The sequence below is a fragment of the Onychostruthus taczanowskii genome, unplaced genomic scaffold (assembly GCF_017590055.1).
Source record: "Onychostruthus taczanowskii isolate IOZ18803 unplaced genomic scaffold, ASM1759005v1 scaffold2, whole genome shotgun sequence".
Classification (NCBI taxonomy): Eukaryota; Metazoa; Chordata; class Aves; order Passeriformes; family Passeridae; genus Onychostruthus; species Onychostruthus taczanowskii.
Window position 1 is genome coordinate 13,876,507 of NW_024499239.1, and position 15,687 is coordinate 13,892,193.

Here is a 15,687-nt window from a genome sequence, read left to right on the forward strand (position 1 = left end):
AATCATCTGTATTTTACACAAAGGAAAATCTTTTAAAGCGGAGAAAGCACTTGAGAAAATCTTGTCCTACACAAACTGAAAGGCAGATTTCTTCCACTAGACTGGCAGCAGTTGTGGTGATCCCGAAAACTTTTGGACCTCTTCACTTAATGAGTCACCATGATCACTACCTTAGTGAAGGGTGAGTTGTTTCCATTTAAATATTCTTACCAGAAAGATTACTCTGTTTGCACTGAGCTAATGAATTGGTTTCAGTATGAGGAAGGGAAGTTTGCAGATGGGAGAAGAAAAATGTTCCCTAAATTTAAATTTAAAAATTTCTGTATTTGAAAGATGCTACCATCTTTACGCTTTAAATTATCTTCCATCAGTTACAACCATAATATAAAAATGATTAGACACACACCATGAAGAACAATTGGTGTGATATCTGGTGTGATCTATCTATCTATCTATCTATCTATCTATCTATCTTTATTTATTTTTTAAGCTATGAAAGGGACATCACTTTGAAGACTGTGTGACTGGCTTTAATAGCAATTTATGCTAAAAGTAAAGGTTAAGGGTGAGGATACCCACACTACATATATGACCCAAATGAAAAGTTAGACGATATTTCATAACCAGTGTAACATTAACTTATGATGTCCTTCTAACAGATATACTGAAGCAATGTGATTGTGTTTTTTGATAAAACAGGTTCTCAATAGCACATATGTATTAAGCCATGTCTTAAGGTACAAGCAAGAATACTAGAAATTAAAAATTATATTTTTATCTAATTTTAAGTTACATTCTATTGTTTATTTTTAGTATGATTTTCAAAACCTCACATAAAAATCTCCAATACCATAATGAAACCTTTCTCACCACTAAGCTACTGCGTATAGCAATAACCCTCATTCCTTCTTAGAAAGTTTTTTTTTTTTTTTTTTGGTCCCCATGAGCTGTTCTTCTTTTCAAATTATTAGAACACTCTGAGAACCAAAGCTGACCAGACAGGGGCCAGCAACTCCGGCCCATTCTTATCCTTCCCCTCTCCCCAGTTTATCATCTTTCTGCCTGCTCCATCTCCATTTTGGGTCTTTTCCATGTGGGATCTCTCCATGCTCTTGTAAAGTTGCTGTTCCTTTCTGCCTCCAACATTCACAAAGATTCAGCAGTGCCATTCCTGAAGCTCATAAGATAACAAACAACAGTTGTCACATTCAAAACCCTCCCATCATCGCAGAGAATTAACTGGATTTTACATCTGTGTCTGCAGCATTACCTGGGTATTTTCTACATGAAATAATCTAACTGAATTAATCTACTGCTGCTTAAAATGTCAATGTTTATGTGAGTTTAGCAATAAGAACTAGTAAGACTAATAAGCATTCAATTAATAATATGCTTACTTTATAATGTTTTATATTTATTGCTTCTGTGGATACATCTTAGGCTGTAGAAACATGTTGCTAGCTTATATTTCTTCCCTCCTGGCATATGTTGTCTACCAGATAATAATAAATAAATATCTTAAAATAAACTTTGTTATCCCACTAGAAGAACATTTAATGACTAACAGAAGATGCTGCACACATTTAAAAACTACTACCCTCATACAGAAAAAAATCTGTCATCTGACTCTTGACAGAGAAAACCTCCTTTACTCATTCCTAGAAAGCTGAAAGTTGGAACAATTCAAACAATTGTCTGCTTTACTCTCCTGTTCTTCACAGTTTTAAGACATTTTTTGGTCCTCTGTGAGAGCTACTTTTTTCAACAGAACTGAGTTATGATTCCTATTTCTTATTTATCAATCTCAGTTTCAAGACAAATCAATAATTTCAGAGGAATTACTTAAAAATTATGTTAAAAAATCATGCCAGAATTTATTCATTTTTTATCAAACTTCAAATAACTGCTTGTTTCCCAAGACTGTTAATAGTTACATCCAAGTAATGCATACTTGCTGAACAAACTAGAAGTTTCAGAAACTAAAATATTTATAGTTCAGTTCCTTGATCCTCTGAAAATTATCTAGCACTTTACTCGGTTAATCCCAGAATTATCTTACAGGAGGAAAGTAATACAAAAAAAAAAGAGTAAAAATTAAACAGAAGAATGTAATCAAAAGGAGGATGAATACAAAATTAAAAATCTATATGTTACATGATTCAAAGATATTATCACATTAATAAGAAGTAACTTTTTAAAAGAAAATTTTAAAAATAGTATTGAAATGCTGCTTATTTTAACTATCTGTAAGAACAAGTTGTTTTTTTTTCCCCAAAGGCCACAGGGTTACCAACCTGCTTGGCAACAAGAGGTTTAGGAGGCACTAGAAAAGTGTATATATATATATATATTCTTTCCTTCATGGCTTCAGAGCTATTTTTTATTGTAATAAATTCTTAAGCATATACAGAATATAGTTCACTACACCCTGTGAAAATCCTTGTTTATGTCAACTTGAAATGCAGGTGGCTGAATAGACTAGCAGTCCAATTGAGATTTCTTGTAAGAACAAGCACAAGAAATATTGAATTCTACATTATTTAAGCATATCTTAGACAAGCAATGAATTTAGAACAGCACTTGTACAGATGAATAGACAACTATACTTCCAGCTGCAGTGGAATTTTATGTGTGATCTGAGAAGAAATAAGTAATGAGAACATCTGCAGGAATCTCTTTTTCAACTACTAATAACTGAATTTTTAAAAAGTCCAGTAATTCCCAAAAATAATGAATACAAAATTAATTTACATCTCTAGTGGCAGCTTTAATTGTTTCACAATCAGCATCAAGAGGCATAAGGGCAACAACAAGTAGTATCAATCAAAGTTTTGGACAAAGCTTTTTATAATGGGAGGGACTTAGATTGGATGCTGCTGAACTGCCTTCCTCTTCACTAATTCTTCATCTTCCCAGGCAATTTGATGTGTGAAGCCACTACATTGCTCTGCAGCCTTTATCCCTGGCATGACAGCTACAGTCTCCTCCACTTGCTGGGAAGAAATGGACCCAAATGAACACAAAGAAGAGAGCAATCGAAACAAAGGCAAAGAGCAGGACAAGAAAAACAGGGCACAAGATCCTTGCATGAGATACAATGAAAATGTGCCCTAATAATTATAAATGTGTAACATTTGAGATTGCATGTATTTAGCATCACAATTCCACCATGATATTGGTATATTCCTTTCCATCCTCTGTCAAGTATCAATTGCACAGAGAAAGAGAAAATTTGAATCTTATAAAATTTTACACACTTGAAATGGAAAAGTCGTAAGGCCAAAATCTACTCAAAAAGAGGGCATAGGACTATTGTTCTTTCAGTGGTACCTTCAATTTGTTAGTAACTCAGTTATTTTTCTTCCTAATTCAACCAGCATCAAAACCAACCCCACTTAAGCTTGCAATATGGGCACCTAAAGCATTTTCTTACCATATTAAATACAAACAAATTTCCTGAGGTTGCGAAAATTTAAAGAATCTTTCACATCCAGAGTGAGTACTGTTGCAGCGTGCTTTTATACTTTGTAATACTTTGTAATAGTTCTGATTTTGTATCCCCTTATTCTCCCCAGATGATGTACCCCTTTTTGTACCCCCTTCCTCTACCTGTGTAACCATTCTCCTGTGTTGAGATCATCCCCCAAATCCCCGCCCTGGCTCTCTGTCAGTCACTCAGCATCCCATCCCTTCTATCTAGATCTTTCGGTCAAAGCTGTCGAGTGATTAGCCCGAAGCCAGGGGTCAGCCCCCCAAGGATGATGTTATACGCTATCCCAAATGTCCATCCCCTAAGGCTGTATCCCTGGAGGGTCTTTATTGGTCAGCAAATGTATCTACCCTCGGTTTCCTCCCCCCCTTTAAATGTAACCTCGAGACTCCTTTGTCTTGCTCTGAGCACGGCGCACCCTGAGGAGAGGGGCTCCCTGGGGAGCTCCGAATAAACCTTGGATTGGCCCCCTGTTCAGAGTCGGCCTTTTACCCTCCACCGATGTCTCCAGCGTCTCTTCTGCTGCAAAGGTGACTGGCCTAGCTGCCCTCAGTACCCTCGGGGCACCAGAGAGTGTTCCCCCCGCTGTCGGTCACTTCGGGGCTGCCCCCCCGCTGTTTGCCGACCCGGGGCTGGCCGGGGTTCACTGGGAGGCACCCAGAGAGACGGAGACAGAGTACTATATCACCAGTGAGGGTTATGAAACATTCATTAGCATGTCTATTAAAAATCTGTGTTAAGTTTCCCATTTATATGATAATTTATGTTTATTTTTTTAAAAAGTGGGTGTCACTGTGTTCTCTGAAGAATCTAATGTCTTGGTGAATACTCTTCTCCCTGAAAAACTTGCAAGTTAGGGGTAACTTTCAGAATTTCATTTCCAGAATTTCACCCTAATTGCTCTGAAGTCCCAGATCAATAGCTATAGTGTATGGAGTGTATTACTCAAGTCATTCAAGAATACTTGCTTGAATAGAAAAATGGAGACTTTGACACACTGCAGATATTCTGTTTTTCTACATTTGAAGTGCCAAAATAATGCATACTGGATTTGTAGATTTTGTAGAGCTGCTCCCTCAATTTTTGTGACTTTTACTGAAGAACTTAATACTTCACAAATAACTGTATTTTACAAACAACTGGGCTGCATTGGTGAGAGTGAAGCCAGAGACTCTCTGGCATTTTTGAGATGACTTCTGAGTTTGTGAGATGGCACCTGGTGTTGGCCTCCCCAGTAGAAGACAGTCAAACAGGGCCATAAGAATTGGGTTGAAGCAGGTAACATTTGGAGATGGTCTGCAAGAACTGCATTTGTTTGGCTGTCAGAGAGAGGGGAAAGGGGGGATCTTATTGCTGCTTACAACTGCCTCAAGTGAGAGTTCAGACAAACCCTTCTCAGTTACAAGACGAAAGGCATAACAAATTGGGAACTGGTTAATTCCAATTAGATGTAAATTACATTTCTGAAGCCTGAATGTTTCTCAGGGTTTGTTATTCTTTTTACTACAAGGGTGTGGCAGGTTGCCCATGCTGTCAATTCTCATAATGTCTTGCTCAGTTTGCTTTTATCTTCTACAGAATCTATACAGTGAGCATTAAGATGTCCAGAAAGAAAGCACCATGGATGCATTTTATGTAAACTGATAGCTTCTTCTGAGAAACATCAAGAGGACTTTAGAGCTAACATGCTGCAAGAGGTTATAGTGGTATTATCAAACTAATAAGAAGTTTCCTTAAGATTATCTGAGCCAACACTTCATTCCTTTTGCTCTGCAAAAACGAAGAAGTATACAATAAGATGTTTTCCAAAATATTCAAATTCCTGATTCAGAAGGAAGGTATTTGGTAGAAATGAGAGAATGGTGAGTCTCCATTCAGGAACATAAAATACTTCATCAGGTCAAATTCTGTGAAATTTGTTAACTTTTAAAACAGCTTAATAGAGCTACTGTTCTGGATGGTTATCAATCATTCCATGTTTAAAGAAAAGGTTCAATAATTTAAACTGAAATTGATGTAATTTATATATATATATATATATATATATGTATGTATACATTACTCTAATACTGATTTCTTTTTTTTTTGTACTTCACCTGTAGTTTGGAAGAGATACTTCTTTAACATTATGCTCAGCTACTGGGCTATTTCTAGAACAAATATGGAATTCTGCTTATGACAATTCTTAGTAAGGATATGCAAGTATTTGGTCCCAGACCTTAGGTTAATCATAGACTCATAGAATCATTAAGGTTGGAAAAGACCTCCAAGATCATGGAGTTCAACAGTAAACCTGACACTGCCAATTGGGTTCACTGCTCAATCCTGTCTCTTAGTGCCACATCTGCACATTTTTGAATACCTCAATTTTATGGTGACTAGTTTATGGTGACTCAATCTCTTCCCCCAGCCACCCATTCCAAAGCTTAAAAAAATGTTTGGTGAAGACTTATTTCCTCATATCCAATCTAAACTTCCCCTGGTGCCACTCTAGGGCATTTCCTTGTATTCTCTTGTTACTTGGGAAAGAGACTGACACACACCTGGTAACAACCTCCTGACAGACAGTTTAATTCCTGTTTGAATAGTGCCTTCTATACCTGTCACCTATCAGGTGTCTCCTTCATTTTCTTGAACAATGAAATAGAACTTGTAAAATTCCTGCTATACCTGTCTTCTCTGTGCAATGACCAAGGCTAGATGGAAGGCTGGGGTTTGTCTCTCCTCACCAAAGGTTCTGAAAAGGCACAACAGCCTGATCTAGTTACATAAATGCTGTGCTAGAATCCACCCAACTCACCCCATGAACTCATTGGTCATTCTGCAGAGCACTTTTAGATGGATCATGAAATTTTCAGATGAGGGGTTTGATAGCTTTTCTTTCCTTTTTTTTTTTTTTTTTTTTTAATTCAGGGACAACAAAGAAGGAGGTATCTGTAGTATTTATCCTATCACAATAAAAATATACCACATATATTATTTGAAATTTGTGGCAAAGCTACGGTGTTTACGATTTTATTTTTTTTAAATTATCTCCTGAAAAGGGAAACACTTTAAAGGGCACATCTAGTGTTTTATGCAAGTTTCAGACATAATTCAGGATCCTTAGCTTAAAAACTCACACTAAGATAAAAATAGTATCTCAGATAAAGATTAGCATCCTAATGCAGTTTTTAACTTGAATTTTCTTACAATATATAAGCACACCAATATTCTAAACTATTACTTTGCCACTGAAATATTTTCAATGATGCAGCTATTTCTACTACCAAAGTTCCTTTCTGTGGCTGTATACATTTTCAAATACAAAAGATCATGCATAAAAGTGCAGGCTTCTTGTAGCCAAACCTCTTTTTGACCATGCATAGTGGTGGGACTAGTTCTGAATAAAAACTCATAAACTGTCAATTAAACAGAGTGACTAAGCTGCTTTGAGATTCACAAGCACGAGCATGTTTTTGAACACAATAGAGTTGAACATAATGATTTTTTCCACTGAGGTGATTGAATTTCACTGCAGAGAAGAACTGTAGTAGGCCAAATTCTTGGGCACTCTGCTAAATCTTCAAAAAGACATTTTCCTCACCAATTTGTGTGCAGTGCTGCAGGCAGCAGAATGAAGTGGATTCCATCACAGGCAGACAGAAAAGTGAAGGGCTTCCTAGCCCATCCTCTCCTACTGAGGATACATCACACCCCCTCCCCCCCCCCTTTACAATCAAAGAGCACTCATTTTTCAAAGAAGTACAACTAGAATGTTTGTCTTTCTATTTTAGCACTGGAAACTTCAATTAATAAAAATTGTTTCAGCAGGAATAACATGAAAGCCTGCTATAACCTAATATTTCCCTATATTTATTGATGCCACATAAGATAGCAATCATATTTTTTCACAGTTGCATCACGCTGGAAGCTCCATAGTGTTTCTGAAACATACTATTGTATGTCCTCTGTCTTTGTTGGTTGTTTGTAAGTGATGAGTCCTTGGCTTACAGCAGGGGTTGTAGCTTTTGAGTGTATAACCTATTTTTTCCTACTACAGAAGTTCATCACAGTCTTCAGGTTGTTCGGCTTGTTCAACCCACTAAACTGCCCTTACCACTCTGAACAGAAAGTAGAAAAGTCACTGCTTTTCTTTGTCTTGAAACTCACGTATTTCCACATTTAGAAACTGTAAGAATTCAAAACCTGCCCATGAACTTCAAAGTCTCTATCTCCAGGAAAGTATCTTTCTTTCAGAAAATACAACAGAAGAAAACCGAGCAAGAAAAATAGTCACACAAGTATAAAAACCTATGCTAGCAAAACCAGATAAGAGCATGACTTTTTTTTATGCAAGCAAACAGAAGGCAAACTTTTAAAACCAAGGAAAAACGATTTTTTCCACATGAAACCATAAAATGTTTCAAAATGCCTGACATTCAAATATTAAACTTAGGTTTCATAAACTAATAGTTATAATGCCATGTTGTCTTCAACTCTATTTCAATGTTTTACATTTCCATAAAGCAATTTGAGGATGTTTAAGATATATTAAATATTTTGCCAAAACAAATGATAAATATCAGTATTATGCAGATATTCCTTAAGCAGCTGTAACAGATCTTAGAAAAAAGACATCTGATACCAAAAAAAAGCACTGTATCTACAAAGCATTATCATCAGAATATGTGGAAGGAAGAAAATACTTACAGATTTTTTATATCTACTGCTCCTCGAAATGCCTTCCTTGGTATTGCTTGAATCTGATTTTCACTAAGATCACTAAGGAAAAAAAAAAAAAAGTAAAAATGCTACATATATATTTAGTTTTGTGTATAACAAAAAAAATATTCAGCCATTATGGTTCAGTCAATATTTCCAATGAAGCTTATTTTATTACATTACATTTGTAATTGAAGAAAAGAAGTAGCAATAATAGCCAAAATTGTTTATCTCTGTCACATTAGGCAGTTCCTTTAGAAAATAACAACACATATGCCAAAAAATAAAAAAAAACCCTGCAGAAGTGTTTTCACTTTTCAACCATTCTAAATCCATGTTTGATAGTATATTCAGCTTTATGTAAGGAAGACAGAAATCCAGCAAATAGAAAAAATAGTGAGCTCCTGAGAAACAACAATGAAGCTGTGTAGTATCTGGGATCAATATGTTTCTGACTTTTGTTTCAGTGTCAAGCATCATATATTTCAAAAGAAGGAATTAAAATACATTCTGCAGCACACATCTAACATTCCTCCCCAACATCCCTGTACGATCAGCTGTATCATGCTATCTGAAATTATTATTTTTTGTAAAACAAAAATATTATTAAAAATGCTTATAAAGTTATTGTTCAGTAGTGGATTTTTGTTATCAGTATGAATAAACAGCCCTTTATTTTTTCTGAAATCCAGACATATTTTTGTCATTCACAGGTCAATATTAGAAATAAAATCTAGAGAACTGAAGACAGCAGCAGAGGAGACAGAGAAAATGAAAAAAAACAAAAGCAAACTAGAACTTTCCATTTATGCTATGCACGATTATCAGTGATGCAGTGCAATAGAAGAGGACCAATGCATTAAAGTCTTTATTGCTGTATCTGCACCACATGCAGTTTGGAGGTTTTACCTCAGACAGTAGTGTGCTATCCTGGACCAAACACACCTATCACACACGGTACATGAATGTTTGAAGTTTTACAAGAGGGCCTATCTACCTTGCTGTATTAAAATTACGAAATCAGATCTTCTTTTGGAAACCTTCCAAGATGCACCTATCTGTACACAATATGAGGAACACAATTATATTAAGAAGCTTTCTTAAGCTTCTGAATAAAATATACAAACAAATCAGATGTGTACAGGTGTCTCTACAGAGGGAGTTTAATTCCATTTGCACAGCAGTTTTCTTGTGGTTAACTAGATTTCATTTTGCTAAAACCAACCCAGGCTCTTTACTCTAAAAGCACACCAAATGCAATCCAGGTTCTAGCAGTTGTAAAGTTTCTCTACGTTGAGCCCTGAAGACATCTTTAGAGGATTTTTTTCAGAGAGAATTTTTAGAGAAACATTGCAAAACTGTGCACAGAAATAAGAGATATAGCCCAGAGTAAGTGAAAAAGCTAGAATCATTAGACATAAGAAGTCATGCTTTTGATATATTCTTTCTCTAAAGCGTAATCTAGCATGAGCTCATATTTCCAGTTCTAAGCAATCGCTCCTGAAGATCTCTTTCAGATTTATGAACTTGCAGAAAACAATCTGAGGACTTTATAAAACCCCATGTTGCCCAACTTTAACAAAATTTATATCAATGTAATTATTTTGAAAATAATTCCACATACATTGGCAGCAATTTTGTTTTATCCATTTCATTGTTAATTCATGGAAAATCACCTTCTATTTACTAAATCTTTCATAGTTCATGCACCTAATTGCACTGCAATGTCTTGCAAAGTATACTTAAAACTAGACCCAATTTTAGTATTATTAATCGTGTGTGAAAAAAAGAGAATTTGTGAGCTGTGATTTAATTTTCAAGCCACCTAAGTAATCTTGAAATGGGATATGACTGTACTGCTCTGACAATAAATTCAGTGGCAATGAATGAAAAAGCAGCCTTCAGCATTTGTTATGGTAACATGATTTAACAGCCTACTTCCTTGGAAAAATTTATCTTATAAGCATAAAACACAAATATCTATATTTACATTTCTGTCTAATTGATGAATACATTTTACCTGAATAAAAATTGTGTGTGAAGTGGCTAAGCTAGCAGTAGTGATTTGTATCATGAACAATGATTAGTTTATAACACAGATATATGTATGTATCTACGTGAGCCACTGCTGTACTCGTAAACATATACTAGAGGAGATAATGGGTAACGGTGCATTAAGCTTTTCATGGCATTTGACAGAGTATCATCACTCACCATTTTATAAATTAAAAAAAGAAAGATGAAAGATGAGCAATATTGAGGCAGAATGTAAATTATTTTAAAAAATCTAACAGAAAATAGCAATGGTCAGAATCTTTGTTTCTGTGGAAAATTTTGGCACAAATGCAAGGACTTACAAGTGACAGCTACTGTTCCTCAATAGCCAGTACACCGAGGCATTGTGCACAGGTGTGTCTGTGTGCATGCAAATGCAAAAGACACGAGACAAACTAATTGCACACTAGATTTACTGCTGGGTTGGCACAGTCAACACCATTTCTGTGTAGCACAAGCTCAAGTAGACTGAAGTGTAGTGTTCCCTGGTAATTTTAGCTAATTTCAAATGTAAACTACTTAACTGCAAAGGTTCCCAACCTTGCTGAACAAGGCATTGTTTAAAGTATACATTTAAATATGGAGGGCTAAGTAAGGTTGGCAAATGTTGTTTTCCAAAAGTAATTTTTTTGCAATGCATCATTTAAGAAACTTGGAACTGTTTCTGTAACAAAAGTGTAAGTTTATTTCCACACTGATAAATTCTACTTCTCATAAAAAATAGGATTTTCCTTATAGCAGGAAAAATTTTAGTCATTATTTATTGATTGCTTCAAGTTTTTATCTGCTCAGTGTAAAAAGGTTTCCTTATAAAAACCTTGAGGGGCTTAAACAAACATTCAACTTTTTCTTCTTGCATAAATTACACCTACATTTCACAACTCAGAAGCTCCGTGTGGTCTTTTTTATTGATCTTTGAACTCATTCCACCGCAATTCTTAGACTGCTCAAAAATAAAGGCCACAAGCAGCACAATGTGCAGTGTGACCTTCATAGGAAATGGGGCAAAAATCTATTTTGTAGATAAAAACAGCCAATTTTGCACACCATTACATTACATTGATTTGACTTTGCAACTTATATTCTGTAGTGAAGAAAGGTGCAAAACTCCTTTTCAGCCTGATGGTCATTATATTGTTGCACTTATAACTATGCAGACATCATCTTCCATTTCAAAAATAGGTAACCTTTGAATAGAGGCTCTATGATAGCAATTGATCTCTGTAAAATGAAAGAATATCTAAGAATATTTAAGCCAAGATACAACAAAACATACTACTTTCATAAGAAGAGATCTGTATTTTTTTTAAAAAAGGCATGGACCTGATTCTCATTAGCAAGTGGCAATCTGACCAAGATATTTTCACTGGAACAAATTATTCTCCATTAATATTACAGCCCAAGACTTCACATTAAAATCCAGAATACCTCTGGAACAGCAGAATTGAATAAAAAATACAGCTAGAGTGAATAAGCCAAGGCTGTGTGAGAATTTCCTTCTTTAAATAGAGCATGATGACCTAGTGAGATGCTTTGACAAATTCATCTTTATGCAGATTCTAGTTGTCATAGAGGCCTCTTTCAATGAAATTGTTCTTGACTCTATTATATATGTCCTAGAGAGATATACTCCAAATTATTAAGTCTGACGGGGAGTACCTTAGACATTGAGCTTTCAAGAAAATTCCTTAGTGCAACTTCATGGAATTCATCACTGAATTACGTCATTCAGTGGTGAGCAGAGCTCCTTGTCGTCCAGCAAGGAGCTCTTGTCGTGCTCTAGCACCACCAAACCTGTGCTCAGGGCCAGGTGTTTGTAACTTCAGTACCTCTGAATGGGAAATGTTCACAAGGACAACTCTCAGATTTGTTTCCTCAAGTTAAAAGGTACTACAGGGGTTAAATAGCAGATTGGCACCAAAAGCCACCTGGGTGAGCTAGAGTGGCACCAGCTGACAGAGACGTTTTAGAGGAGGCACAAATGAGCATTGCTGCTGCTCTAGATGCACAAACCAGCCTGGGTAAAGCAGATTGTTTGAGATAAGTTTAAGACATAAATATGTCGAGCATTCTTCTGACTTGTAATACTCTGGCCTCAACCCCATTCTCTCAAATGTAAAACCAAAACCAAATCAATAAAGCAAACAAAGCTGAATCCCACTATAAGTGAAGTTACAAAGTGGAGAATGCACAAAGATTTATGAATTTTTGCCCAACTGCAGTAATGTTTTGAAAAACTTGAATACTATTTTTTCTCTCTTTGAAGGTCAGGTGTGCGTTTCTAAATTGAAGACTAAATATGCTGCATCTAAATAATTGCTTTTTATAACTAACACAGTCCACCCAAGCATTCAAACTCATCAATAAAAACAGAACAACTATAGATTCTCTAAGATTTGTGATGAAGTAAGTTCTGCAATTATTGTGCTTATGTAAAATATAATTTATTTTTAAACAAACTGAATAATGGCAATTTACATGCAATGGATTCTGATAAGCACATCTGCCTCAGCTTTTAAACCCATTTCCAAAGGTTAAAGATTTAATTTGGATATTCTGGCAAAGCAACTTAACTTGTCTAATTTGAAATTATGCCTAAAATAATGAAGATTTCTGCATTTCACAAGCCGATGAACTAAGAAAAAATCAGTAACAAAAACAACACCATTAAAAAAAGCCCAAACACCTCTGCAGCACCCTTCCTCCCCAACAGCTTAATTTTGTGTATGCAGAATTTTTTTCTCCAAGAATACATTGGTAATGATAATGTATTTAGCTTGTGGAAATAGCAGGAAGACCTTGCCAAAAACCTTGTTACTACTGAATCCTTTTTAAGAACAGGATGGAAATGGTACAGTTATATTTATCATATTTACTGGTTAGTAGGTAGAGGTGTAGCAGGGAAAAAAACCTCACAGCTTAGAGTCCTGTGAACATTTGAAATTCATACCAATAGAAGATACTAACCTGTTCTCAAAAAAACCCCAGAAACTTGAAGACTTATATACAGTATTGCTTTCTTATCTGAAGATAAAGCCCTGAGATAACCTGAAATTAATGATCCTGACGAAATGCTTCAGCTCTTAAAAAATGCAAACAGTACTGCATTGCAGTTATTTTATTACTCACCATGTATGGCTCTCAGCTGAATATCCTATATACCCTTAAAAAGGAGTGCTCAAATTTTAATTATATAAATTGAAACACCACATAAAATATCTATACCATAAACTGTTAAGGCTGTATCACAGTTTTGTTGTGTGGCTAAATCATTGTTCGTTCTGAAACACTAAATCTTTTGAAGATGGCAAACCTGCTTGTAAATTTAATTACTTGTAATTTTATTTTCCTCAATGGTTTAACCTCCCTCTGTGTCTGATCACAGATGTCATAAATCTATACTGCCATTCTGTACTTTGCAAAGTACTGAATACTGGGAATGAGTAATGTGTCCTGATTTTTAAAGGAAAAGGCAGAAATACTCAGCACCATTAAGTACTGAGTGCTTACCAGTTTATTTATGCCAGTTTTTAAAAACATCTCAGAAAGTGGCTATTTCATGACTGGCATCCTGATAATTATTTACATATTAGTGGCATGAATAAAGTAAGCCTTGCTGGGTACTTTTATCTTACTGGAAAACAACACTTTTGACATTAGGTAACTATATTCTGCATGAAATCCTCCATGCCTGTATAAGGTGGCAAAGTCTCATAGATAATGAGACTACCAGGCATTCAAAGAAATAAAAAGAATGATAATTATTTAATTATTGTACTGAAAATCAAATATATGAATTTGAACACAGGGGTTTTCACCTGGAATACAAAGATGGTGAAAAAACCAAACAACATATTTTAGAATAGGGTAGTTCAGTTGAAAGGGACAATTATCACCTAGGTCAATCAGGTTATTTTGATGGAACAAGTAAAAACTTCTCTTCAAGAACATTAAGTATCAATAAGGCATTTATCCTAAAACAGTAAAACTAACCAAACTGTTAATTTATGAATATTTAATGGTCCTGTCAATGTCAGCTGTTTTTATTATCACTGGCTTTTTCTTCAGTAGTGTTCAGTGTTCCTGCAGTATTTCTCTATTTGAGTACACATTAAAAAATACAGGTGGCAAGGAGAAGACATGCACCACCTATTCACTAAGAAGCCCCTTGCAGAAAGAGCCTGTGAAACATGATCTGGCATAGGCTACTCGCTGGATCCTGGACTTCATGAAGATATCTGTGAGGTCTTGCATGGTCTGAGATACTTCTCTAGTCACAATCAAATTAATCACAGATCATCTAAAACCTCAAAGCTATTTCAGAGCAGGAACCAACCAAGACTTGTTATTTACTCCCTTGGCTTTGATCCTAGGGAAAACAAAGTACTCTGCCTCACTGGGAGGCCCTGAAAACACCAGTAGTAAAATCTGAGCTACGGAAGGTGTGAACATGCTGAAACATGACAGCGTAAGACAAGGGAGTCGCAGCCCCAAGTTTCAAGTGTGTCTTGAAATGTTTCCAGAGAAGTATGGCAAAAGGTTATTTCACGTTATCATGAACACTGGCAGCTGCCTCTGTTTGCAAAGCTGCCATAGCCATGGGCTTTCCAACACAAAGAGGAGAGAATGAAATGCCAAAGTAGATTTTATATGTTTCAATGGATCTCTGACTTGGATTCCATTTCTAAAATGCCAGTTTTCTACTTTCAAAATTTGAATAAATACATTTTTCTACTCTGTATTAGGCGCCTTGGGTTAACACGGAAAAGTTCTAACCAGATGGGTTTTTTCCTGCTCATGAAACTTCATTTATCACTATACAACCAAACTGCAAAGTTCCAGCATGACTAGCAATTTAATCCAAGACCTTCTCTGAATGTTACAGAGGCACGCCTTGACAACCACAAGTTTTATTAGATTAGGATAAAGTATGTAAGTGTGAAAATTATTTTTGAAATTATGTAATGAAAATCAAAGCAAAGTACAAAGTCATCAAGAATACAGATGCTACTGAAAATTGTAGTGTTAATGCAGGGGGAGCATCCTGGAGAGACAGTTCCTTTAAATCAGTAGTTCAGGTGAACTGGATCTACTATCAGGAATTCCACCATGGCAGCAATACATCATATTGTAACACGAGCTTACTAAACAAACACAAATGTTTTAATTATAACACAATTTTTTTTTTATCCCATATTCAGCAAATACATTAATATATGCAAACAACTAAGTACCTTTCCCATCAGTCAAGCAAGGCTTAGCCAGTTAATTGCTAGAATACTGACATATGCTTGGCTTTCACTTTATACAGTTACTGTATAACAAGTTACAGTATGGCATCACTTATTCATGAAGATAATCTTATACCCAAATGGCTTGTCATGTCCTTTTAGTAGGCACAGCTTTCTGGCAGATCTACAAATCAATTATGACGTAGC

General features: G+C 35.6%; 1 protein-coding gene across 4 annotated transcripts in view; it reads right to left on the reverse strand.

Moving 5' to 3' along the window:
- The window catches only part of SLIT2 (slit guidance ligand 2), a 258,466-nt gene that overhangs the window by 102,530 nt on the left and 140,249 nt on the right, over window positions 1-15,687 (reverse strand). For all 4 annotated transcript variants that reach the window (XM_041402669.1, XM_041402671.1, XM_041402672.1 and 1 more), the window contains exon 5: window positions 8,183-8,254. In XM_041402669.1, coding sequence (XP_041258603.1) covers window positions 8,183-8,254 — 72 coding nt within the window. The remainder of the gene's footprint in view (window positions 1-8,182; window positions 8,255-15,687) is intronic.